General features: G+C 53.4%; 1 protein-coding gene and 1 non-coding gene across 3 annotated transcripts; one reads left to right on the top strand and one right to left on the bottom strand.

Moving 5' to 3' along the window:
• Positions 1–260: 260 nt before the first annotated feature.
• LOC111754067 (U6 spliceosomal RNA) lies at positions 261–365 on the bottom strand. The gene has a single exon (XR_002788794.1). It is a non-coding gene; the product is annotated as a U6 spliceosomal RNA (small nuclear RNA).
• A 6,660-nt stretch (positions 366–7,025) lies between these two features.
• Caskin1 (CASK interacting protein 1) lies at positions 7,026–24,281 on the top strand. Of its 2 annotated transcripts, XM_003478479.5 has the most exons (20): positions 7,026–7,376; positions 12,848–12,899; positions 12,998–13,095; positions 13,287–13,432; positions 13,512–13,607; positions 13,720–13,850; positions 14,454–14,562; positions 14,647–14,755; positions 14,837–14,931; positions 15,088–15,205; positions 16,375–16,476; positions 16,564–16,652; positions 16,737–16,821; positions 16,900–16,991; positions 17,840–17,950; positions 18,039–18,140; positions 19,542–19,680; positions 19,751–21,751; positions 22,142–22,556; positions 22,743–24,281. In XM_003478479.5, exons 1-20 carry the CDS (start codon positions 7,283–7,285, stop codon positions 22,840–22,842), a joined length of 4,284 nt encoding a protein of 1,427 aa, XP_003478527.2. In that variant the 5' UTR covers positions 7,026–7,282; the 3' UTR covers positions 22,843–24,281. The 2 variants fall into 2 exon arrangements, with proteins under 2 accessions (XP_003478527.2, XP_005007475.2); XM_005007418.4 differs by lacking the exons at positions 17,840–17,950; positions 18,039–18,140.
• The last annotated feature ends 44 nt before the right edge of the window (positions 24,282–24,325 follow it).

Below are 24,325 nucleotides of genomic sequence, written 5' to 3'. Positions count from 1 at the left end.
TTTATTTTGAGGCTACTTGCTAAGTAGCTAAGTCACCTAGACTGCGCTAAACTTGCAAAACTTGCAAATAGGTATGCATCCTTGGCTCTCTCTTTTTCTTTTTTTTAAGACAGTCTTACTGTGTAGTTCAGGCTGACCTTGAACTCACTATGTAGCCTCACAGGCTGTCCTGGAATTTGTGGCAGTTCTCCTTCCTCAGCCTCCCCAGTGCTGAAATTATAGGCACTTACCACTATTGGCTTTCCCCTTAGCCTTTTTTTTTTAATATGAAATGCTTCACAAATTTGCATGTCATTCTTGCACAGGGACCATGCTAATCTTCACTGTACCATTTCAATTTTAGTATAGTGCTGCCAAAGTGAGTACTCCCCTTAGCCTTTTAACATCATAAAATAATTCCAAAACTTTCAACTGCCATTTTCCTTCAGAGAGTTGTCTTTGGGGCAGTGGTACAATGTCTATGTGGCAAAGTGCAAGGTCATAAATTCAATCCCTGGTGCCAAAACAAAGCAAAACAAACCCAAACGGTTGTCTTCAGGCCATGTGTGGTGGTACATTCCTGTAATCCTAGCTCTCAGGATACTAAGGCAGGAGTATCACTGTGAATTTGAGGACAGAAAAACTACATAATGAGTTCAAGGCCAATTTGAACTAAATAACAAGACCCTGGGGCTGGGGATTTAGCTCAGCGGCATAAGCGCCTGCCTTGCAAGCAGGCAGTCGTGAGTTCAATCCCTGGTACCGATAAAAATGAAAAAGACCACAAAAAAAAAAAAAAAGAAAAAAAAAATAACAAGACCCTGACACAAAACCAAAGCACACCAGGCATGGTGGCATATACTTGTAATCCCAGAACTCGGGGAGGCTGAGGCAAAAGGATGACTGGAGTTCAAGACCAGTGGGGACTCCATAGTGAGTTCAAAACCAGGCTGAACTATATAGCAAGACCCTATCTCAAAAACCAAACCAAAAGGGCTGGGGATTTAGCTCAACGGCACAAGCGCCTGCCTGGCAAACATGAGATCATGAGTGGATCCCTGGCACCCCTCCTCCATAAAAAGCTGTCTTCATTACTTCCTTGTCAGTTCAACTTCCCTGCCTCCCTCTCATTCTTCAGTTTTACCCACAGCTCTCCAAGGTCACTGGCCATCTCACTTTGCCAAATCCAGTGGATACTTTTCCTCCTCTCTCTTGACATGTTTACCCCATGGTTGACAGCATCATTCCTGAATAACTTTCATCTTTCATGGCCACAATTATGCCCCAACACTTGATCTTTCTCCATTTCCTCCAGATACAGGAGCCTCCCCACAAGATCCCTGAAGGCTTGTGACCACTAGTTCAGAGCATCCAGTGCCATCCTTGCTCTGGGAACTTTCCACTGTCTCCAGCTTTGATGGCTTACAGAGTGTCTGCCCTTTATGCACATCCAGCTCCCAGTTAGACTGAGCCCCTTACATGCCCCACAGAGGACACCATCTTCATGGCCAAGGCAATTTTCTACTAACAGCTTACACTTCAGCGACCTGGGCCCATCCATGTGTTACAGGTGGGCATCATGTAGACATATCTGCGTCCCTCACCCTTCCCTTCTCCCATAAGTTTTCCTTCCTCTGACCTCCCTTTCTTCCGCTGCCCTACTCTTTCTCCCCTGACAACAACCTCCCCACTTGCCACATCCACTTTTTCTTTGAGACAGAGTGATTCTCTTGCCTCAGGCTCCTGCCTACTGAGATTACAGGTGTGTACCACCATGTCTGGCTGTACATCCACTTTCTCAGATTGGTCTCTCACAAGCAAAGGTCAGGTCTTATCACCCCATTAAAGCCTTCAGAGGACCCCTGGTACCCTTCAGGCTCCTGAGCCTGACTGTGGTCTACCATGTGGCTTCCCACAGGTCATAGCCTCAGTAGAGATGCCCCCCCTCACTTCTTCACACTCTCACTTAGGTCCTTTGCCTCTGCCTGAGATATTTTCCCTCTACCCTTTTCCTGCCTAACTCCTGAGCTTCAGCACCCATTGTAGCCTGTGTCTAGATGTCTCCCCAAAGCCTTATCCAGTCCTAAGTGATGCTTTTCAGAAGTGGCTGGATCTAGAGTGTATGATGCTGGGAGCAAGGGTGTTTTTTAGTAAATTAATTGTTCACTGATTTGTTTGGCATAATTCTGGGTATGAATAATGAGAAGGCTATCCCTGGGGATGAGTGCTACATGCCCAAAGGTTCAGTAGCCTGTATAGAATATAAGGAACGGAAAGAGGGCTTCCATCTTCATTTGATGCTTCTTTACTACCTCATTGCTTTGCTACCTTCTACCCACCAGGTATTGTTTCTCTTGCTTTGCCATCCTGCCTTGGAGCCAGCCATCTATGAACTGAAACCTCTACAAACTGTGAGCCAAAAATAAACCTTCCCTGCTTTAACTTTAGGTGTTGGGTATTTTGTCTCAGCAAAGAAAAAATAACCAAGACACCTTTATTCTCATTTTGGGGACATGTTATATCTGGTGGTTTTTTTTTTTTTTACCAATTCTGAGAATTTAGCCCAGGACTTTGCACTGAGCAGCATTTCCAGCCTCTTTTTTATCTTATATTTTGAGATAGGGTCTCAGTAAGTCACTAGATTGCCCAGGCTGGGCTCAAATTTTTGGTCCTCCAACCTTAGCCTCCCAGAGAGCTGGGATTACAGATGTGCACTGCTGCACTGGGCTGTTTTTGTTTTAATTGAGATGGAATTCACATAACACTGACCTTTTAAAGTGGACAATTCAGTATCACTTAGTACAGTGAGACTGGTATGCAACCACTACCTCTCATTAGCTCCAAAACTTTGTCATCATTCCAAAGGGGAGACATGCACATACTAAGCAGCTGCTCCCATCCACCTCCATTACCACCTGCCGATTGCTAATCTATTTTCTGTCTTTATAAATTGGCTTATTCTGGGGGTCAAGGGTGTAGCTCAGTGGCATAGCACCTGCCTGGCAAACACTGCCTGAGTTCAATTCCCAGTACTAATAAATAAATGTATTGGCTTATTCTGGACATTTAATATCATTGGAATCCTATAATTTGTGGCTGTTTGTGGCCATTTTCTCTTAGCATTATGTTTTCAAGGTTCATTCACATCACAGTATGTGTTAGTACTTCATTATTTTCTGTGACTGAATAATACTCCATCTTACAGATGGACCAGATTTTTATCTGCTTGTGGATGTGTGGGTTATTTTCTCCTTTTTTGGATTTTATGAATGGTACTGCTATAGACATTCATATACAAACACCTGTTTGCATAAAGATATTTACTTCACTTGAGTATATCCCTGGAATGGAATTACTGGGTCATAAACTCATTTTTGAGGAACCACCTACCTGTGATTATGTATCAATATCTCACAATGACTGCTGAAGAGAATCTACTACATTTTTTTGTCTTTTTCCTTTTTATCGGTACCGGGGATCGAACCCATGACTGCCTGCTTGCAAGGCAGGCGCTTATGCTGCTGAGCTAAATCTCCAGCCCCAAGAATCTACTACATTTGAAGACAAGAAAATTGAGGCTCAAGATTCAAGCCAGGCCTCATGATGCACAGCTCTAATCTCAGCATTTGGGAGACTGAGGCAGGAGGGTTGCTGTGAATTTGAGGTCAGCCTGGGCTACATAGTGAGTTCAAATCAGCCTTAACTACATAATGAGAACTTGTCTAAAAAAATAATAAAGAAAGGAAAAGAAAAAGAAAAGAAAAGCCAGGCCTGGTGGCACATGCCTGCAATCTCAGCACTCAAGGAGGCTGAGGCAGAAGCGCCACTTCAAGGCAAGTCTGAGCTACACAATGAGTTCAAGGCCAGCCTGAACTATAAAGTGTCTCAAAAAGACAAAAAAAAAAAAAGAAAGAAAGAAAAGAAAGAAAGAAAAGAAAAGAAAATTGAGATTCAGAGTTGTAGAACTGCTGTCAGAGACACAAGACTGGAAAATGGTGAAACCAGGTTTCATTTAACTCCAGGTCAGGCAACTTCCTGCCAAGCCCCACTCTCTCCTGTTCCCTTTCTGTCTGAGGAGAAAGCTCCCTGTCCTTCTCATCTTCCTCTCCAAAGAGACAAGAACATCTAAGGCAGTTTCACAGCAGGCTCAGGACAGCAGGTAGGTGTAGGGCGTAGTGGCAACAGAAGAGACCTTTGAACATCAGGAGCTGTATAAACCACGACAGAGCGTAAGAGCAAGAGAGAAGGGTAAGGTTAAAGAAGACTTGGTTGAGTATGTGCAGGTTTCCCTAGGGTCTTGAGCTGTTCCCTTTCCAGTGGGTCTCTGGGTAGAGCAGGGGCTGAGGACTCAGGAGGCTAAAATGTGCCAACTAAGAAGTAGCTGACAAACTGGGCAGGGCCACTGACCAGTCTGAGCAACTACAGCATCTACGCTGGGCAAGAAGCTAGTGGGAACACATAATTGTTGAGCCTCTTCAATGTATCAGGCTTGGGCCAGCACTTCATAGAAGTGGCACCCACAAGAATGATAAGGACCACACAGCTGACATATGTTGCATGCTTGCAACAGCTTAAGGAGAAAGCATATTCACCATCTTCCTTTTACACCCGAGGGACTGGCCATCAAGGCTCTTAGGAGTGGGAAAGGTCCGAGGGAGCACCTGAGCAGGCCCTAGACAGCTAGTGGGCAGAGGCAGGGCTGCAGGCTGGCTGGTGGCCGCTGTGCATCCGGGAAAAAGGCCAGCTGGGGCTGCAGTGGAGCTGCCACTAGCGCTACTCTAGGCTCAGCCTCATCAATTGTGCTAGCTCAGCGGCCCCTCCTCCACGGATTGTCCTCAGAGGCCTGACTTCTTGGAGGGCTGCCTGAGGCCTTCAGTCCATCTTCATCCTCTATGTTGCCCTCATCTGCAGGTTGGGAGGACCCTAGGCAGGCATACATCTATATTTCCATGTGGACCTTCCCATCTTCTGTGGGCTGCAAGTACAGCTGCTGGGCTGTTTGACAGACAAGGCAAGCAAGCGTCCAGAACTTGTCTCAAGTCATTGGTGGCTTCTGTACCCCCCACCCCAGGTTTTAACTTTATCTGGCTCTTCTCCTGCCATATTCCACCCTGTGGGGTAAAGAATCTCTGGGGCCACAAGAACAGCCTATCTGGAGCCCAGCTGCCCTATTGTAGACCATGTTCTGGAATTTCCTGCCCAGAAGGCTGCCAGCCTTCTTCCAGTGACTGTAGAGCCTTCTTCCAGAGTATGTCCTCTTGAATGAGCCACACAGTCAGATGCCACTCCTAGTTTAACCAGTGCCTCAAAGGTACCTATCCGGCAGGTGTGGCTGGTTTCCAAGCAGGTCAGGGAATGAGAGGGGCTGCTGCAGGCAAAGGCCAATTCATTACTCAAAAGGAATCCAAGAATTCTAAATTAAACTTGATCTTTCAGATTATAATGAAGGTATATTTGTTGAGATAGGAAAAGAAAATGTATTTTATTTAACAGGCTATTAGTGCTCATTAAAACATTTAAATATTCAACATTTGATGAGTGGGCCTCTGGGTTTTGTTTTGTTTTGTTTTTTATTTTTCCCAGTACTGGGGAATGACCTTGGGATGGCACCACTGAGCTACTTCCCCATCCCTTTTTGTATTTTACTTTGAGATACAGCATCTCTAAATTGCCAATGCTGGCCCTTTTTTTTTTTTTTTTTTTTTTTTTTTTTGGTACCAGGGGTTGAACTCACGACTTTGCGCTTACCAGGCAGGTGCTTTTGCCGCTGAGCTAAATCCCAGGCCCTGCCCATGCTGGCTTTGACCTCACAATCTTCCTGTCTCAACCTCCGGAGTAGATAGGAGTATAGCCTGTGCCACCATATCAGGCTTTCAGTTTTATAGAATGGTGACAATAAGTCATCTCCGTCTAAAAAGTGACCAGTACAGCACTTCATCTGACAGTGGAGGTGAAGGATCCTTGCATTTGGAGTCCTTTGGGAGTATGGCACATGCTAGAAGACCTAAGGGAGCTCCCACAAAGGGATTATAAGATTTTAGGGGAAGGGAGGGTGTCCCTTGGACTGCTGCTTCTCCTTTCCCTCTGGCTTCACCCTCTTGATGGGTCAAGCCACAGAGAGTGGGGCTTCAGGCCATACATGATATGTGCGACACCAAATTCTCCCAGTACCCTTGCTGGACTGGGATTGTTGATCTTGTTGCTGGTAATGAGGACATTGAGCCTAAGCCAACATACAGAATTTAACAGGTCTGTGTCTACCTTGTTGCACACATTTGCAAGGATAAGACCTGATGCCCAGGGCCTGGCCTTCAGGCAGGATATAAAGAGGAAGGCTCTGGGAATGCAGGGTTCCAGGATCTGTCCAGCAGACTGTTCAGTCTGGGGTTGCAGGAACCTGAGGCTGGAGATTGGAGAGTAAGAAGGTTGGGGCCAGAGTTCAGACTGATACTGGATGTAGGTAGTTTGAGTTCCCTTCCTGATGGATATGCAGAGCTACAAATCAACTGGTGCCCAGGTTGGAGGAGTCAGCATCCCTCTGGGGCCACTCTGGGGGAGAGCTGTTGTCCAGAATTGTGGAAAAGAGCCAGCAGCTGCCAGGGAAGAAGGTGTAGTTGGGGGAGGGGTGAGGGTTCCCTGACACCGAATTCATTATTTGGAGATTCCACTTCACAATCCCTCGACACCTCCTAAGGGAACCACGGACCAGAAATGTCTGACAACCTCTGGCGAGCAGACTTTCAGCACTGGTGCCTGGGTCCTTGCCCGCCCACTGCCGCCGAGTCCCTCCCTTCTGGGTCCCGCAGCCTCTGGAAGCCTCTCCTCGGCTCAGCTTTACGCTGCTCCAGCCGCCGCCGCCTCGGAGCTCCGAGGCCAGCCCCCCACTCCCAGCTGTCACCCTGGCCCGGCAGTCTGCAGAGGCCAGGACTGACCCGCGCACTTACTCGTGGGGAGGGGGCGTCTGCGGGGGCGGGGGAGGGCTCTGGTGCGGGGGCGGAGCCACGGAGCTGGGCGTGCGGGCGGGCGCGGGCTGACGGCGGCCGCAGCAGCGGACCCAGGCGTCCGGGAGGCGGCGCCGGTGCCGCGCCCCCGCCCCGCGCCCGCGGCCCCCGGCCGCCCTCTGCCCGTAAGGTGCCGGTGTTCTCCGCGCAGAGCCCCAGCCCAGCCCGGCCCAGCCCACCTAGGGCTCAGGGCGGCGGGCGGTTCGGGGCCGAGGCGGTGCGGGGCCGTGGCGATGCGGAGCCGCTGCTGCTTCTGAGCCGGGCGCACGGAGCACGCTGCGTCGCAGCGGCCCGGCCGAGCCATGGGGAAAGAGCAGGAGCTCGTGCAGGCGGTGAAGGCGGAGGACGTGGGGACCGCGCAGAGGCTGCTGCAGAGGCCGCGGCCCGGGAAGGCCAGTGAGTGCGGTGGGCGCAAGCGGGGTGGGGAGACGCGCAGGATGGGGAGGAGGGGGTGCCGCGGGTCCCCAGAGACGGGGCGGGGCCGACAGCGCCTGGACCCACGGTCTGCCCCACCTCCCGTCCCCGAGTCCCCCAGAGCTGGAGGATTGGCGGCCCCTTCACATGACTATCCCCCGAGCCCCTGGGCGGGCGGGCTGGCACCTGCGGCACGTATTCCATGGTCAGCCGGCGACTCTGGCATTCGCGTCGTCCCTCCCTAACGATGCCCCTTTCTTCCCCAGGCCATGGGCTGGCTGGGGTTGGGAGGTGTCTCTGTTGGGACCGTTAATAGGCGGACGCCCCCTCATGTAGTGTGGAGGAGGGGACCCTTCTAGCAGGGGGCCCTTGTAGCAGGGTCCGCGGGGGTTGGTAGTGACAGTCTCGGGGAGACACCCCTCCCCATCTCATGCTTGATAACGCGCTTTGCAGGGAAGGTGGGAGCAGACCACACTGGGGGTGTGGCTGCCCAGGCAAGGCCTGTGTGGGTCATTTACTGATGAGGAAGCTGAGGCCCAAGGTCGCCAGTCCAGGGCAGGCTAGGCTCCCGGCAAGGATGGCCTAGACAGCGTGGGCTTTGGGCCCACTGCTCAGGTTGACTTCAACAGACTGATCTTCCCTGAGTTTTTTGCTGGGAAAAGGGGCTGTGGATGAGTCGGGGCTGCCTCCAGCTGTCCCTAGCCTGCACAGTAGGGTTCTTAGGGAAGGGCCTGGGGCTTGCAGCCCTGATCTTGGCATTCATCCTGGCTCATCTTGGCTCAGCCCAGAGCCTCCCTGGGGGCCACTGGAGATAGATGGATGGGTGTGTAGACCAGCTGCGAGCTACGTGTGCGGCTGCGCACGTATGACCGTGTCAGTGTGTCAGGGCACTGGTGCAGGTATAGGCAGGGCTCTGCAGGTCAGCACGTGATATCTGGGTGCCCTCACACACAAGCAGGATACCCTCTTCCCTTTCTTTAGGATGATACTGAGGTCTCTGACTGCCTGGGAGGGGCTTGGTTCTGGAGCTCCAGAACAGCACCTTTTAGCAGCCCTGGCTGACCACCAGCAAAGGGCATCCACCCTTGCAGGCGCACGGTCTACTGCTTCCACAGACTGAGATGAGGCTCTGCAGGCTCTGCTCTCTGAGGCTAGCTTAAGGGCCTCAGAGCTGAAAAAGGGAGGGCTTCCAGGGAGAGGCAGGAATAGGCATGGTACAGGCTTCCACCTAGTGGCCAGTGTCCTCTGGGCCTTAGTCTCTGTCTGTAGGATGGAGTGTCCCTGATCCCTGGTACACAGCATTGTTCTGAGAACAGTGAGCCAAGCACAAGCACTTAGTAGGTGCTCAGTAAATACTAACCCAGCTGGCTTCCTTCCACAGCCAGGGACCTGTGGGCCTTAGGTTTGGGGTTTCCTTCTCCCTTTTCTTCTGCATCCTGGAAAGGCATGGGCACTTTCACCTCTACTTGAATCTCTTCCTCTGTTTCTACCTGGTCTGGCCTCTGGAGCAAGAGAGACACCTGCCCTATTCCCCATGTTTGTGCTCTGACTCACAGGGGCGGGCATAATAAATCAGATGGAGAAATCCCTCCATGAATTAGCTCAGTCGTCATAGCAACACTGGCCTGCTTTGGAGTAACATGTATTTTGATTCAGCAAAGTAAAGCAGGAGTTTGGGCCATGGGGTTGGGGGCTTCAAGCAGTGTCCTTGAGAGTCTCCCACCCCTCAGACCCAGAGGGGTTCCCAGGATCTTTATGTGCCCTCTCAGTGCCCAGCCCCTTTCCTCCATTCCACAGTGCCTGTCACCCTAGGCTGTCAGCTCCCCACTCTGCCTTGAAGGGAACCTCCCCTTGCATGTGCACACATACACACACACACAGATTTAGTAGCTGTCCTTGAGGAGAAGAGATTGCTATTCAGGGAATATGCTGGTCCAGAAACTCCCTTTCTGCTGTGAGGAAGGGGCTCTGCCCTTTCCTCTGGTCCAGGCTTTCTCCTTGTGGGCCTGAGAATACTCTCTCAACAGTGAGCCAGGCCTGCCTGCCCCCATCACCTTGGCCTACTAAGAGTTCCCTCCCAGTCTAGAGTTTGCATCTGGCCTCAAAGGCAGGGGTAGTTTCAGGAGAATGATTAGGAGGCCCAAGAAATGAGAATTGATGTGGGGCAGGATGGGGGGCAAAACTTGTACTGTTTTGTTTTGTTTTGTTTTGTTTTTTGAGACAGGGTCTCGATATGTAGTCCAGGCTGACTTTGAGCTCACAGTGATCCTCCTGCCTCAGCCTTCCTAGTGCTAGGATTATAGGCCTGTACCACCACACCCAGCTATACTGTATAACTGATGTAGAATCAGGAGGACTTTGTGACCTTGTGGGAAAGGAACTGGCTGTTGTGACCTTAGTATTTCCCCCACCTTTTTGTCCCCACCACAGCTGTGCTCTGCCCCTGGTTTACTCAGAGAAGCCATCTTCCTGAGGCCATCTCCTCAGCCCTAGGCACTCTCAGTTTGGGCCCATCCTGGACACCCACTGCCCCTTACAGGCATTGTGTGGAGGGATCTCCTGTGATCCTCTGGCTGCCTTTCCAGTTTTCAGCTCTTTTCCTCCCTGAGATCATAGGCAGAGGACCTTAGTAATGAGACTCCTTGTGTGAGGTAGTCCCTTGCCTGATGGAGGACCCTCCCACCCCAGTTGTATCATTTTCTGGGCCTTGAGCTCCATGCCCCTGTGAAATGTCAGCCCTTGCAGGTGTGGCCAGGTGAGCTCACGGAAATTTAGAGGGTTTGTGGTGGAACAGGGGAGAGAGGTCTGGCTTGGCAAGTCTTGGAAGATGCTAGGAATGGCTACATTGGCGTGAGAAGAGTAGGGGCAACATATTCCACAGTGAGGTAGGAATTCTGAACATGACTCTAGAGGGGATACAGTGGAACAGTGACATCCACATGCCTTTCAGCTTGTGGTAGGCCCATTTACATAGTTTGCAGCACCCCACACATGATGAAACTGCAGGTCACCTTATCCAATAGCTAAGAATTTCAAGCATGGAGCCTTTCTGAGGAACTGTACTAGCCATGTGCCCATAAGGCTGGTTGGACAGTGCAGGGGATACCAATAAAAAGGAAAAAGACAAAAAAAAAAAAAAAAGAAGTAGAGGATGGGGAGGTCAGAGAAAGTCAGGGGGCCATGTCCCACAGAGCCATCGCCCAGTGCATCCTCATCCCAATGAAATGGGCACTGCAGGGTCTCCAGGAGGAGAGTTAGAGGAGCTGAGTTGCATTTTAACAGGGTACCTTTTTTTTCTGGGGGGAGGGTTCAGGCAAGGTCTTAAAACAAAACACACACACACACACACACACACACACACACAAACAAACAAAACAGGGTCCCAACTGGTGAGTACAAGGACAGAGCATGGGGTACAGGGAGGGAGGAAGGATGCCAATGGAAAGGCAAGGCAAGGGCTAGAGTTCCTGATTCAAGCTAGCGGCATGGCATAGTGAGAACCATAGGATCTTGGGTGTTCTTTGAGCAAATTTTTTTTGGGGTGTGTGTGTACTGGGATCAAACTCACAACCTCACACTTGCCAGGCAGGTGCTTACGCCACTGAGCTAAGCCCTGGCCTTTTTTGAGCAAATCTTGAGGTAGAACCAATAGAATTTTCTTTTCCTAAGGATATAATTTGGATATCAAAGAAAAAAAGCCCTGGGGCTGACTTACTACCAAAGGCAGGGGTAGCTTTGCTGCTAGCCAAGATGGACGCTGGTGCTAGCATTGTCTGAACAGAGGCAGTAGGGCAGAGAGGTGGAATCACTCTGCTCACCTGCTCCTGGAAATTCCGGAGCATACATTCCCACATAGCTGGCCTTAGTGAAAACTTAGGTCTGGAATTGCTTTATATCTCAGGTCAGTCATAGTAACATTTGTGTGTGTGTGTGTGTGTGTGTGTGTATGCATGCACACGTGTGTATACATGTGTATGTGTAGCTACATCTTCAGCCATTTTTTTTGTCTTTTTCATTTTTATCGGTATCAGGGATTGAACTCACGACCGCACACTTGCAAGCTTATGCCGCTGAGCTAAATCCCCAGCCCCCTTCAGCCATTTTAAAATTGTTTGTTTTTTTATTAGGGATCAAACTCATGACTTCATGCTTGCCAGGAAGGTATTGTTTAAAATTTTGAGACAGGTTCTTGCTAAGTCTCTAAGTTGCTCAGCATCTAAATTGTTCAAATTTGTGAGTCTCTTGTCTCAGCTTCCCAGTTGGGATCACAGGCATGCCACCAAACCCTGTTCTGTTAGTCTCTTACCAGGCCCTGGGAGGAGCCAAAAGCCAACCTGGAAGGCTAGTGAGTTACCAAGTATAAAGATTCAAATTCAGAGCTGGATGTGGTGGCTCATACCTGTAATCCCAGTACTCGGGAGGCTGAGGCAGGAGGATTGCTGAGAGTTTGAGACTAGCCTGGGCTACAAAGTGAGCTTAAGGCCAGCCTGAACTGCATAGCAAGACCCCATCTCAAAAAGACAAAAAAAAAAAAAAAAAGATTCTAATTCAGTTCTGTCTGATTTATGGGTTTAAAGGGCCCTAGGGGAGCCATACCTTTCACCGAGTAGCTGAGAGAGAGCTAGAGTAGAGCCCTGCACCAACCCTCTGTGACTCGACTCCCTTGGCTCTCCTGCCCTTGGTCCCCCACCCCCACCCCCTTGTGGACCTGGACAAAGGGGCTTCTGTCCTACCAGCCCCAGCTCACAGAGCAACTGACCCACAAATGGGTTATGTAACCATGGCCCAGACAGGCCGGGGGTTGGCCCTAGGCCTTATGGATTTGAGCCGACTGGGAGGGTATCGGTGGGCTCCCCTTCTCTGGCAGGCAGCCAGGGGTGGCTCCAGGAAAATGGGTTTCAATGGCAGGGTGTTGGCTCCTTGGGCTTCAGGAGGTGATTATGGCCATATCTCTCTGAGGCAATGGCCTCCTTGCCAGCCACCCCTTTCTGCCCTGTGAAGGTAGGGCCCATTCATACTGTAGGTCTGGGTTGACAGTGGAGATGTAGCTCTTTCCCTAGAGATACCCCATTTCCGGTGTTCCAGCCTTCCTGGCCACCCCCGGGCCCATCTGGGTCCTTCTGAGAGACAGATTGGGCGGCTCTCTCCCTCCCACCAGTGGCAGGTGCTCAGCCAGCATCTTGAGAGATGCTGTCTATGCACATGTGGGTACACATGTGGGTGCATTTCCTTGTCTCCCATCTGAGAATCTGGACAGGCCAGTGGCACAGTGACCTTCACACACATACTTAGTGCAATAGGAAATCTCAAAATGCTGGCACTTGGGGTGGACTGGATGTTTATAGCCTCCCTGGCTCTCGGCCACAGGGAGCTACCACTATCCACCCCTGCTCTTGAGCTGCTTTGAGAAATCTGGGCAGAGCTTCTCCTCACGTGTTTCCCTCTTTCCCCAGAGCTCTTGGGCTCCACCAAGAAGATCAATGTCAACTTTCAGGACCCAGATGGGTGAGTTCTCAGCTGGGATGGTAGTGACTGGGGTGGGGATCTCCTGGGGAAGGCCAGGGCGCTAGGTCCTCTCCTAGACTTGTCCTTTGCCTGCCCAGCTTTTCAGCTCTACACCATGCAGCCCTGAATGGCAACACGGAATTGATCTCCCTACTGCTGGAGGCTCAGGCTGCTGTGGACATCAAGGACAACAAAGGCAAGACTGGCCTAGGGCCCTGAGGCCAAAGGCAAAAGATCCAGGTCAGGGGTGGAGTCTTTAACCTGGATGGTTCCTCCACTGAGGTCTTTACCCAGGATTTCAGTCTGGGCCACGAAAGATTTGTGTTCTTAAGGTCAGGGTGGGGTTCAGAGCCAGGGTCAGTTCTCACTGGCCCTACCTGCCCCCAGGCATGCGGCCCTTGCACTATGCAGCCTGGCAGGGCCGGAAGGAACCCATGAAGCTAGTGCTGAAGGCTGGCTCAGCAGTGAATGTCCCATCTGATGAGGGCCACATCCCCTTGCACCTGGCAGCCCAGCATGGTCACTATGATGTGGTGAGTCTGGGTGGCGTGATGGGTTGGATAGACACCAGGACTGGTGCTGTTGGAAACTGATCATGGCCTGGGTCTTCAGTCTGAGATGCTACTGCAGCACCAGTCCAACCCATGCATGGTGGACAACTCCGGAAAGACACCTCTGGACCTGGCCTGTGAGTTTGGCCGAGTTGGGGTAAGTCTCCCCTGGAAACTGAGTGGGACTCTACTTGCCTATATTCCTCATCTGGGGAGGGATTAGGAGCAGTCCCAGGCCAGGGCCCTCCTACCCTGATCCCTCCTTCAAGGTGGTCCAGCTACTCCTAAGCAGCAATATGTGTGCGGCCTTGCTGGAGCCCCGGCCGAGTGACACCACTGACCCTAATGGCACCAGCCCCTTACACCTGGCAGCCAAGAATGGCCACATCGACATAATCAGGTATAACCAGTGACAGGGAGGGGGGACCCAGCCTCAGGATTCCTGGGGCTCAAATAGTATCCATGGGCTTGAGGTTCTTGCTACTGGCCTAGGAACAAAATAGGAGCCTCTAGGAAGCTGTAGGGATGTGATTAGGCCTCTGTGTAGAGGCCCAGGTAAAGGGTGACCTGGAAGGGTCAGAGAGAGGTTTTTATTTTATTTTTTTGAGACAAAATCTCAGTAGGTCACCTCAGTGCCCAGGCCAGGCTTGAATTTATGATCCTTTTGCCTCAGTCTGTCAGAGCTCATTACCTTGGGCTCTCCATTTTTTGGGTGACCTTGCAGAGGCACTTAGCTTCTCTGAGCCTCAGAGAGCCTCAGAGCCTCTCCCTATCCATCAAGTGAGGCTCACAGGGGTGCTTATACCGAGGACTTGATGATGTCATAGCTGTGAGGGGTGGGCCCTCTGGCAAGTGCTTGCCAAAGATCAGATACTGATGTGGTCAGGGACACAGAACCATGTTGGCCCATTCTTCAGCCTAAGCAGCTAGGAATCAAGGCCTGGGGGTCAGGGAGGACAGACTGCCTGAAAGGCCCTATCCACCCTCCTCACCTTCCCACCAGACTCCTCCTCCAAGCCGGCATCGACATTAACCGCCAGACCAAGTCTGGCACAGCCCTGCATGAGGCAGCACTCTGTGGGAAGACAGAAGTGGTTCGGCTGTTGTTGGATGTGAGTCTGAGGGTTAGGAGAGCAGCTGGGGCTGGGTGAGGGTAAGGGGGCCCCTATCAGGGCCACACACTTTCCTGTGTGCAGAGCGGGATCAATGCCCAGGTGAGGAACACCTACAGCCAGACGGCACTGGATATCGTGCACCAGTTCACCACATCACAGGCCAGCAAGGAGATCAAGCAGCTGCTACGAGGTGGGCCCAGACATCTGAGGGTGGGATGGGGTCAGGGCTGGCAGCTCGCAGAACTGGGGGGTCCACCTCATGTATTCCCAGAGGCCTCAGCGGCCCTGCAGGTCCGGGCAACCAAGGATTATTGCAACAATTATGACCTGACAAGCCTCAACGTGAAAGCCGGGGACATCATCACAGTGAGAATGGCCCTGGGGGCTACTGAGACAGGGAAGGGTGGGACCTGGGCATGCTCACCCAGTGCACTCTCCTATAGTAGTTGGGGTGGGGACACTGGGCAGCAGGACTCACCTAGAGGCAGTTCCCTAAGAATACTGCCCTACTTATTTGGCCAGGTCCTGGAACAACATCCAGATGGCAGGTGGAAGGGCTGTATCCATGACAACCGGACAGGCAATGACCGGGTGGGCTATTTCCCATCCTCCTTGGGTGAGGCCATCGTCAAGAGAGCAGGCAAGTTCCACCCAGCTCTGGGGGGGAAGCAGGGAGGCACTTGGCCTGAGCTGGGGGTCCAGGAAGAGCATTGCCTTGCTGCAGTGGTGCCAGGGTTGATTTCTAGCCACCACCAGGACTGGGGACTAGCAATGTGTCCCACCAATCATCTCAGCAGCACCCTTCACAGAGTTCTTTATTCAACAAATACTGCATGTCTGCCATGCTCTAGTTCTGGGCTAGCCACTGGAGACACACAAGGACCAGACAGATGTTCTGGTTCTCCAGAAGCTCACCGTGGAGTAGGAGAAGCAGTGAAGTAGTCAGGGAGAATTTGGAGGTCAGAAAAGGCTCTGAGCTAGATGTGGTGATGCTCGCCTATAATTCAAGCACTTGGCAAACAGGCGGGAGGATCACCTCAAGTTCGAGGTCAGCCTGGGCTACTTAATGAGTTCAAGGGCAGCCTAAACTATATGCAGCAGTTCAGGCTTTTGGACTTCCATATGCAAAAATACTGAGACAAGAAGCCTGGCACCTGAAAGGACAGAGTGAGTGGGGTGCAGGATCAGGTTAGAATATTCTACAGGCAAGGGCTGGGGATTTAGCTCAGTAGCTTAAGCGCTTGCCTGGCAAGTGCAAGGTCATGAGTTTGATTCCCAGCACCAAAAAAAAAAAAAAATTATAAAAAAAGAATGTTCTACAGGTTAGTTTCAGTAGGCTAGGGTGACTTACCTTTCCTAAAGGATGTGGAGATTGATAGGTGGCACAAGAATGCATAGGGTATCAGTTAGGAGGTGTGTTCCGGAACTAGGTCATTTAGTTCCTGGGATGGAATTGTTGGCATTTGGCTCCTGTGAAACTTCTTACATCATTCTCACATAGAAATGGTCTTCTAGCAACCCTCAGCCCTTTGCCTATAAGGACACCTGGCCCTGAGCACCTTCAACCACTCTCCTAGTCTCAAATGTCTGAGGTGGAGAGGGGTCTCCTAAGGGTCTCTTAATTTCCTGGAGTTAGCCCAGAAGGAAGCTATAATGTGATCTCTAGAGGTCTATACCTCTGCTTGGTTCCCTTTCCACGCTAGGCTCCACTTGGACAGGTCCAGGAATCAGAAAGACCATGTCCTACCTCCTCCTATGCCAGCCCCCCCTGGGCAGACCCAGGACTGAGAGGCTGTACTTGGCCTGCAGGTTCCCGGGTAGGCAGTGAGCCAAGCACAGCCCAGGTAGGAAGCTCATCGGGATCCTCTGCGCCCTCTGAGGAGATCTGGGTGCTGAGGAAGCCTTTTGCAGGTATGCCAGGGCCCGGAGGAGGGTGGAGGTGGTGTCACTTAGACCATGCAAGGGTTGACACTGGCCTCACACTCCCTGTGTGAGCAGGTGGCGATCGCAGTGGCAGCTTGAGCAGTGTGGCTGGTGGCAGAAGTGGTGGGGGTCACACCCTACATGCAGGCTCTGAAGGGGTTAAGGTCAGTGAGGTGGTGGCCAGGGCTGGTACAGCTGGGTGACCAGGCCTGGAGCAGTTTGGTTGAGCTTGCTTTTCTGGGTTGTAGCTCCTGGCAACGGTGCTTTCCCAGAAGTCTGTCTCTGAATCCAGCCCAGGGGACAGCCCTGTCAAGCCTCCAGAGGGCACCACAGGTGAAGACCTAGCTGCACTGGGTTGGTAGGGTGGTGGCTCCTGAACACCTTTGCCCTGCTACCTCTTCTTGATAACAGGTGCAGCCCGGTCTCAGCCTCCAGTAGCCCACACTGGGCAGGTCTATGTGGAGCAGCCTCCCAAGAAGCTGGAACCAGCATCGGAGGGCAAGGTATAGGCCGGGCAGGCTCCTGGGGACAGGCTGGGGGGCAGGGATAGACAATCTGACTGACACCCAAGCAGTCTGTCTGGCCTGGCCACAGCAGTAGCTGGGGACCTTTGCAAGACCAGATCCTGTCCTTCTGTCTGTCAGTCTATGAATGTGTCATGTGTGCACACATGTGAGTGTGTAGGTGTTGTCCACTATGTAGTCTGTGTGCTAACATGTATGTGCTTGTGGAGGCATACAGGATGACCGGTATGTGTGTGTGCAATAGTGTGATTATGAGCTGGGTATGCATGTATGTAGCTGCATGCATGTAAGGGGATGGATGTGAGACACATGGATGTGTGCTTGAATGCAAGGGGTTGTGTGTGTATGTACCCATGTGCTGGGAGGTGTGAGCTGCTGGCTGGGTCCTGCACAGCAGAAGAGGCATGGTGTTCCTGCCTGTGGGCACAGTATCCACCCTCCAGAGACCTGGGGGCAACACTGAAGAGCCCACCCCAACTCCCATTCCCCAGAGCCTCCTCACATGGGGTCACAATGCCTGCCTCTCCAAGATGGTGTGGGTGTCCTTGGTTCAGGAACAGGGGGCAGGTCGGAAAGGCTATGACTTGAACAGCTGTACCCTCCGGGTGATCACAGAAGAAAGCTGGAGGGCTGAGGATGCTCAGTGTCCAGGATGGCAGATGACGGAGCACCAGTGCCAGGCTTACCAGGGCCTGGCCGCAGATGGACAATGGACAGCAGACCCAGCACTCCATGGCCCACCAGTTGAGCAGAAAAGGAGGTGCTGTGGTGGCCGGGGCACAGGCCTGGTGGTGGGCGGCCTGCAGCCAGTGCCTTGTGTCTTCCAGAGTGCTGAGGCGGTCAGCCAGTGGCTTGCCACGTTCCAGCTGCAGCTCTATGCCCCTAACTTCACCAGCGCTGGCTACGATCTGCCCACCATCAGCCGTATGACCCCTGAGGTAAGCTGCAACAGGTTGGCTACTGGCTGCTATGTCTTTCCAATAATGGGGCCCCTGCCTCTTGCTTATGGGCCTTCACTCTGCCTAGGACCTCACGGCCATAGGTGTCACCAAGCCAGGCCACCGGAAGAAGATCACAGCAGAGATCAGCGGCCTGAACATCCCTGACTGGCTACCTGAACACAAACCTGTAAGGCTCCTTGCATTCTGGTGGCTGAGCCAGGACCAGCAGACAGACAGACACATGCCTACAGCCTTAACCTTCTTGCTGGAGCTCTAGGGAGCAGAGTGGAGGATGGCCCACCAGCGGGGAGCTCCCAGACAGTCTCTATTGGTCTACCTCAGTCACTGGGGTCAACCTCACTGCGCAGGGGCAAGGTGACACTGGGGGCTGGAAGGGTGAGGAGAATCTGAGGCCAGGAGTGTTTCCTAGGGCACTACTCACATGCAGAATATAGAAGGCCCATGTGGGAACATCTGGCTATACAGCAGTGTGTATGTGCAAATACTCTCCAGGCTCTCACAACTGTTCTACATTACACAGTGTCTGCTGTGTATGCTGACCTGTGCCAGTTCAGTGCAGGAGTTGGTAGTATGTCCTCAGGCCATGGCCTGTGCTGTTTTAGGGGCTTGTGCTACCTATGTGGGGGCAGCTTCTGAGCAAAGAGGAGGTGGGTGCAGGGCTGCCCATCCTGAGACTGGCTTGCTGGTCTACTGCACTCTGGGGTCCTACTCATCTATGGGAGAGGCACTGGTGGCAACCCAAACCCCACAGTGTCCTGGATCTGTTGATAGGAGAGGTCTACATTTATCCTACCTTGTTCACTCAGTCAGCAGCTCAGAGATCCTCCCAGGAGCATGTCTGGACTCTGTAGCCTTGCCTCACTCTGTCACTGGTGAGACTGAGAGTAGTGAGTGTTGGCGCATGAGTGGGTCTTGCTGGGTGCGTAGGAATGATCAGGTGGTGCTGGGTAAGACTGCTGTGGACATTTGCACGTGTGCTGATGTGGCTGTGTGATATAGATGTGGTGTGTGAATAACTGTCTGATGTAAGTGGGGAAACAGCAAGAATGTGAGCGTTAGTGTGTGTGTGTGTGTGTGTGTGTGTGTGTGTGTGTGCATATGCCTGTGTGTTCTGGACATGCAGGGTTTAGGGTATGCATGTATATGTGTATCCAATGTGATACTGTGGCACTGCTGGTGTAGTGGTATCATGCAAGATTCCCAATGTGATACTGTGCATCTGTGTCTGTGATGTGTGGGTACATTTTCTTAGGGCACTGTGCCCATGGCTGTCTGGCTAGGTGAAGAAATCCTTTTTTCTCCCTAAAACCATGTCCTGAGTAATAGGTTCCTGTGTGTGTGTGTGTGTGTTGGTTTCTGTGTGTACCAGTGCCCCATGGATGTGCTAACGAGCTGTCTTGGGCTCCTGCTAATGCTGTCTCCAATAGTGACACCTTGGGTATATTTGTTTGTCCTTCTGTTTGTTTGTGCCCTGCTGGCCCAGTGCTGCTTTCTCCAGTAGCTCCAAGTAGGTGGGCAGGGTACAGCAACCAGCTTGGGCTGCCCCTCTGTGTCCCCTGCTCCATAGGCTAATTTGGCTGTGTGGCTGTCCATGATCGGGCTGGCACAGTACTACAAGGTGCTGGTGGACAACGGCTATGAGAATATTGATTTCATCACAGACATCACCTGGGAAGACCTGCAGGAGATCGGCATCACTAAACTGGGTGAGGCACTGGCCCTGACCCAGCCCCTCTACCTCTGGGTCCACCTGACCTGCCCCCATGTCCTACCTAGGTCACCAGAAGAAGCTGATGTTGGCAGTGAGGAAGCTGGCAGAGCTCCAGAAGGCAGAATATGCCAAGTATGAGGGGGGACCCCTACGTCGGAAGGCACCCCAGTCACTTGAAATGATGGCCATTGAGTCACCACCCCCACCTGAGCCTGCTCCAGCTGATTGCCAGTCCCCCAAGATGACCACCTTCCAGGACAGTGAGCTCAGTGGTGAGCTGCAGGCTGCCATGACTGGCCCAGCTGAAGGAGGCACTGCTGAGAAACCCTCCAACCACCTGCCCACTCCAAAGGCCACCATGCGGCATGAGCCTAGCCTAGGTGGACGAGTGCGGCATATGAGTAGTTCTCAGGAGCTGCTAGGGGAAGGGCCCCCTGGGTCTGGCAGCCCCATGTCACGAAGCCAGGAATACCTGTTAGATGAGGGGCAGGTCCCTGGTACCCCACCTAAGGAAGTCCGGCCTAGCCGCCATGGCCATAGTGTCAAGAGGGCCAGTGTGCCCCCAGTGCCAGGCAAGCCAAGGCAGGTCCTTCCACCAAGTGGCAGCCATTTCACACCCCCTCAGACGCCCACCAAAGCCCGGCCAGGCTCTCCACAAGCCCTCACAGGACCTCATGGTCCAAGCCCTGTCACAGCTAAGGTGAAGCCCACCCCACAGTTGCTGCCACCAACAGAGCGACCCATGTCACCCCGTTCCCTGCCACAGTCACCCACACACCGCGGCTTTGCCTATGTCCTGCCCCAGCCCGTGGAAGGTGACACAGGGCCAGCTACACCAGGGCCTGTGCCCCAAACCATGCCTGTAGCTGTGCCCACGCTGTGCCTGCCTCCTGAGGCTGAGGCAGAGCCTGGACGACCCAAAAAGCGTGCTCACAGCCTGAACCGCTATGCAGCATCTGACAGTGAGCCAGAGCGAGATGAGCTGCTGGTGCCTGCTGCTGCAGGACCTTATGCCACAGTCCAGCGGCGTGTGGGTCGTAGCCACTCTGTGAGGGCGCCTGCTGGCACCGACAAGAACGTAAACCGTAGTCAGTCCTTCGCTGTTCGGCCCCGCAAGAAGGGTCCCCCACCACCCCCGCCCAAGCGCTCCAGCTCAGCCATGGCCAGTGCCAACCTGGTTGATGAGCCGGCTCCGGATGCTGAAACTGAAGACGACAGGCTAGGGGTCCGGGCACAGCGCCGGCGGGCTAGTGACTTGGCTGGCAGTGTGGACACAGGCAGTGCTGGCAGTGTGAAGAGCATTGCAGCCATGCTCGAGCTGTCTTCCATTGGGGGTGGTGGCCGGGCTGCCCGTCGGCCTCCTGAGGGCCACCCCACACCTCATCCTGCCAGTCCAGAGCCAGGCCGGGTGGCCACTGTGTTAGCCTCAGTGAAGCACAAGGAGGCCATTGGGCCTGATGGTGAGGTAGTGAACCGGCGCCGCACACTCAGTGGGCCTGTCACTGGACTTTTGGCCACTGCCCGTCAGGGGCCTGGGGAACCAACAGATCATGGCCACTTTGTGGAAGATGGTAAGGCCCGGCAGCGGCCTCAGGGTCCAGCCAAGGGAGAGACAAGTGTTGATGGCCCGCCCCTGGCCAGGGTGGAGGCTAGTGCAACACTAAAAAGGCGCATCCGGGCCAAGCAGAACCAGCAGGAAAATGTCAAGTTCATCCTGACTGAGTCTGACACAGTGAAGCGACGCCCCAAGGCCAAGGAGCGGGAGGCTGGTTCTGAGACCCTCCCATCATTGTCCGTGTATCAGAATGGCACAGCTACAGTTCGACGCCGCCCAGCCTCAGAGCAAGCTGGGCCCCCAGAGCTGCCTCCCCCACCTCCACCTGCTGAGCCCCCACCCACTGACCTGGCACACTTGCCCCCACTGCCCCTGCCAGAAGGTGATGCCCGAAAGCCAGCAAAGCCGCCTGTCTCTCCCAAGCCTGTCCTGACTCAGCCTGTGCCCAAGATTCAGGGCTCACCCACGCCCTCCTCCAAGAAGGTGCCCCTGCCTGGTCCTGGCAGCCCAGGTAGGTACAGGAGCCCTCTTGGGGAGTGCAAGATCATCCCATGGTCTGAGGGGTTTGCCTCTTTGGATTTGATGAGGTCCAGATAGGGTAGGGTCGGAGTGTTCTCAGCCTCATGCCCATCTACCCTGTGACAACTTAGTTGGCCCAGGACTAGAAGTACCCAGGAACAGGGTGGGGTAGGGGTGGGGTTCCAGGTAGGATGGCAGTGCTAAGGACGTGAGGGATTCAAACAACTGGATGGGCACGTGGCTCCAGCAGGTCACATCTAGGGGGAGAGGGTTGGGAAGCACGATGAAAAAAGGTTTGCCTTGGGGAGACTGGGGTTGGGGGTGGTCTCTGCTTCCCACTGTGCTTGCACTGGCTGGGATGCCAATGCAACCCTCTCTGCAGAAGTGAAACGTGCACACGGTACACCGCCTCCTGTGTCTCCCAAGCCACCACCGCCCCCCACAGCACCCAAACCGGCCAAGGCCACAACAGGGCTGCAGTCAGGTAGTACCACCCCATCACCCGCACCCTCACCAGTGCGTCAGCCACCCGCTGCCCTCGCCAAGCCAGCCAGCACGCCACCCTCACTGAGCGCCAGCCCGGCCAAGCCTCCATCCCCCAGCGCACCTGCACTGCACGTGCCTGCCAAGCCCCCACGTGCTGCCGCTGCTGCTGCAGCTGGGGCTCCCACCGTGCTGGACGGCGCTTCACCTGGGGATAGTGCGAGGCAGAAACTGGAGGAGACCAGTGCTTGCCTGGCCGCAGCCCTGCAAGCTGTGGAGGAGAAGATTCGGCAGGAGGACAGACAGGGTTCACGGTAGGTGGGGGCACTGTGGGGACGGAGGTACAGGGAAGCTGACAGGTTCTAGAGACTTGGCTTGGGAAGGGTGGGGTCGGGAGACATGGTGGGGAGGTGGGTGACCTCTCCCTGGTCGTTGGAGCACCTAGCCTAAGGGCTGGGTCCTATGTTTGTCTGGGCCTTGCTCACGCGGGCCCGCCCCAGACCCTCTGCTGCTGAGGAGAAGAGCACTGGCAGCATCCTGGATGACATTGGCAGCATGTTTGACGACCTGGCTGACCAGTTGGACGCTATGTTGGAGTGAGGTGGCTGCCCTCGTCTGACCTGCCGCCCCCACCGGGCTCCAGCCTGCACATTAACCTTTACCTCAGGACGGAACCCTCCAGGTGTGGGCGGGCAAGGCTGCTAGATCCTTGGCACAAGCACAACTCTCGTCCTGGTCCAGACCGGTGCCCGCCTGCAGGACCACCTGGCCAGGGGCTCCAAGGGCTCTGGGTGGACACGCTGCCCCGTGGTGCCCGGCCCTGTCTGCTGCTCCCTGTGCAATAACTGCTGGGCCACAACCGCCACCTCAGAGTGAGTGGAGGGCTGCCCCCTCTCTGGTCCGTGTAGATGAGATGGGGTAGCTGCTGTCACCTCTTCCCCAATCTGTGGCAGAGCACAGGCCTATGCCCAGCACAGAACTGCCCATTGGGGAATCTGCCAGCCGCTTTGGCGCAGCACAAGGGACAGGGGGCCAAGGTTGGCTGCCCCACTGCACCCCCAGAATATAAGCTATCAAAAGTATTAATTTATTGGGAATGAGCTAAGGCAGATTTCCCCAGAGAAACAAAAAAGGTATAACTTTAACAAATATATATTTAAAGAAAAGAAATATTATTGATTATATTAGAAAAAACATTTACCAACTGAAAGGACACTGGAGCCCAGCTTGAGACTAAAACTGTCAGGGACCCAGGCCATCTATCTGTGTGTCCTTCCTTCCCTGTGTCTAGGAGTAGCCATGCCCTGGCAATGAACACACAGAAGACTATCTAGGGAAGGGCTCTGCCCAGGGTCTCTTCCCCTGCTCCTCTCTTGTAACTTCTCTGCATTGGAAGAACTCAAAGGATGTGCCTTGCTGGCTGATGGGCTGTGTCCTCTGTGCCCAACTGTGGGGAGGACTTCTTCCTCTTGGGCTGCCCATGTCCTGGGGTTGCTGATAGGAGTGCCCTGGGGCAGCATGTGATCATGGGCATGTCAGCTAAGTGACAGCAGTATGGGTGCAGGGGTATGCATGCCAGCCTGTGGGTAGATGTGAGTGTGAGGGTGTCACTTCCTCCCCAGGGCCTCATTCAGTTCCCATGGATGCTTCTGCTCATGGTCCAGGCTGTGTTGTATGGTCATTTTTGTCCTCTCTCTACCTTCCTCTTCTCTCCCTCTAAAAAGTACTGACTGGTCTCCTCTACTGTGTTTGCTGGTCCACAAGTGTTGGGCACAACTTTGACATTTCTTAAAAAAAATTAAAAAATTAAAAAACCACCAAAAACCAGCAACTGTGCTGTGGGCTGGTAGGAGGGACCAGGTAGGGTGATGTCTGGGCATGGGTCCTCTTCCAACTGTCACACCTGTGGGCTTCCTAGTGAGTTGACCAGCCAGCCATCAGTGGGCAGCCCAGCTAGGGCTCTGGGAGGTGGGGATGGGGGGGGTCATCCAGGCAAGGAGCTAATGTCAGCTGGTTGTCAATAAACTGCAGAAATCAGAGCTGCTTGGTTTACTCTTTGAGACTGTGGTGTTGGGGAAAGTGG

The sequence above is a fragment of the Cavia porcellus genome, unplaced genomic scaffold (genome assembly GCF_034190915.1).
Source record: "Cavia porcellus strain 051 isolate PalLab524CR breed Dunkin Hartley unplaced genomic scaffold, mCavPor4.1 scaffold_16, whole genome shotgun sequence".
Taxonomy (NCBI): domain Eukaryota; kingdom Metazoa; phylum Chordata; class Mammalia; order Rodentia; family Caviidae; genus Cavia; species Cavia porcellus.
The sequence above is the reverse complement of the archived record's forward strand: the minus strand, read 5'-3'. Positions and strand labels throughout refer to the sequence as shown.

Coding starts and splice junctions, on each gene's coding strand:
- Caskin1 (XM_003478479.5), top strand. CDS start 7,283: ATGGGGAAAGAGCAGGAGCTCGTGCAGGCGGTGAAGGCGGAGGACGTG. Junction 7,377..12,847: donor GCCGCGGCCCGGGAAGGCCA/GTGAGTGCGGTG, acceptor CTCTTTCCCCAG/AGCTCTTGGGCTCCACCAAG. Junction 13,851..14,453: donor GGCCACATCGACATAATCAG/GTATAACCAGTG, acceptor CCTTCCCACCAG/ACTCCTCCTCCAAGCCGGCA.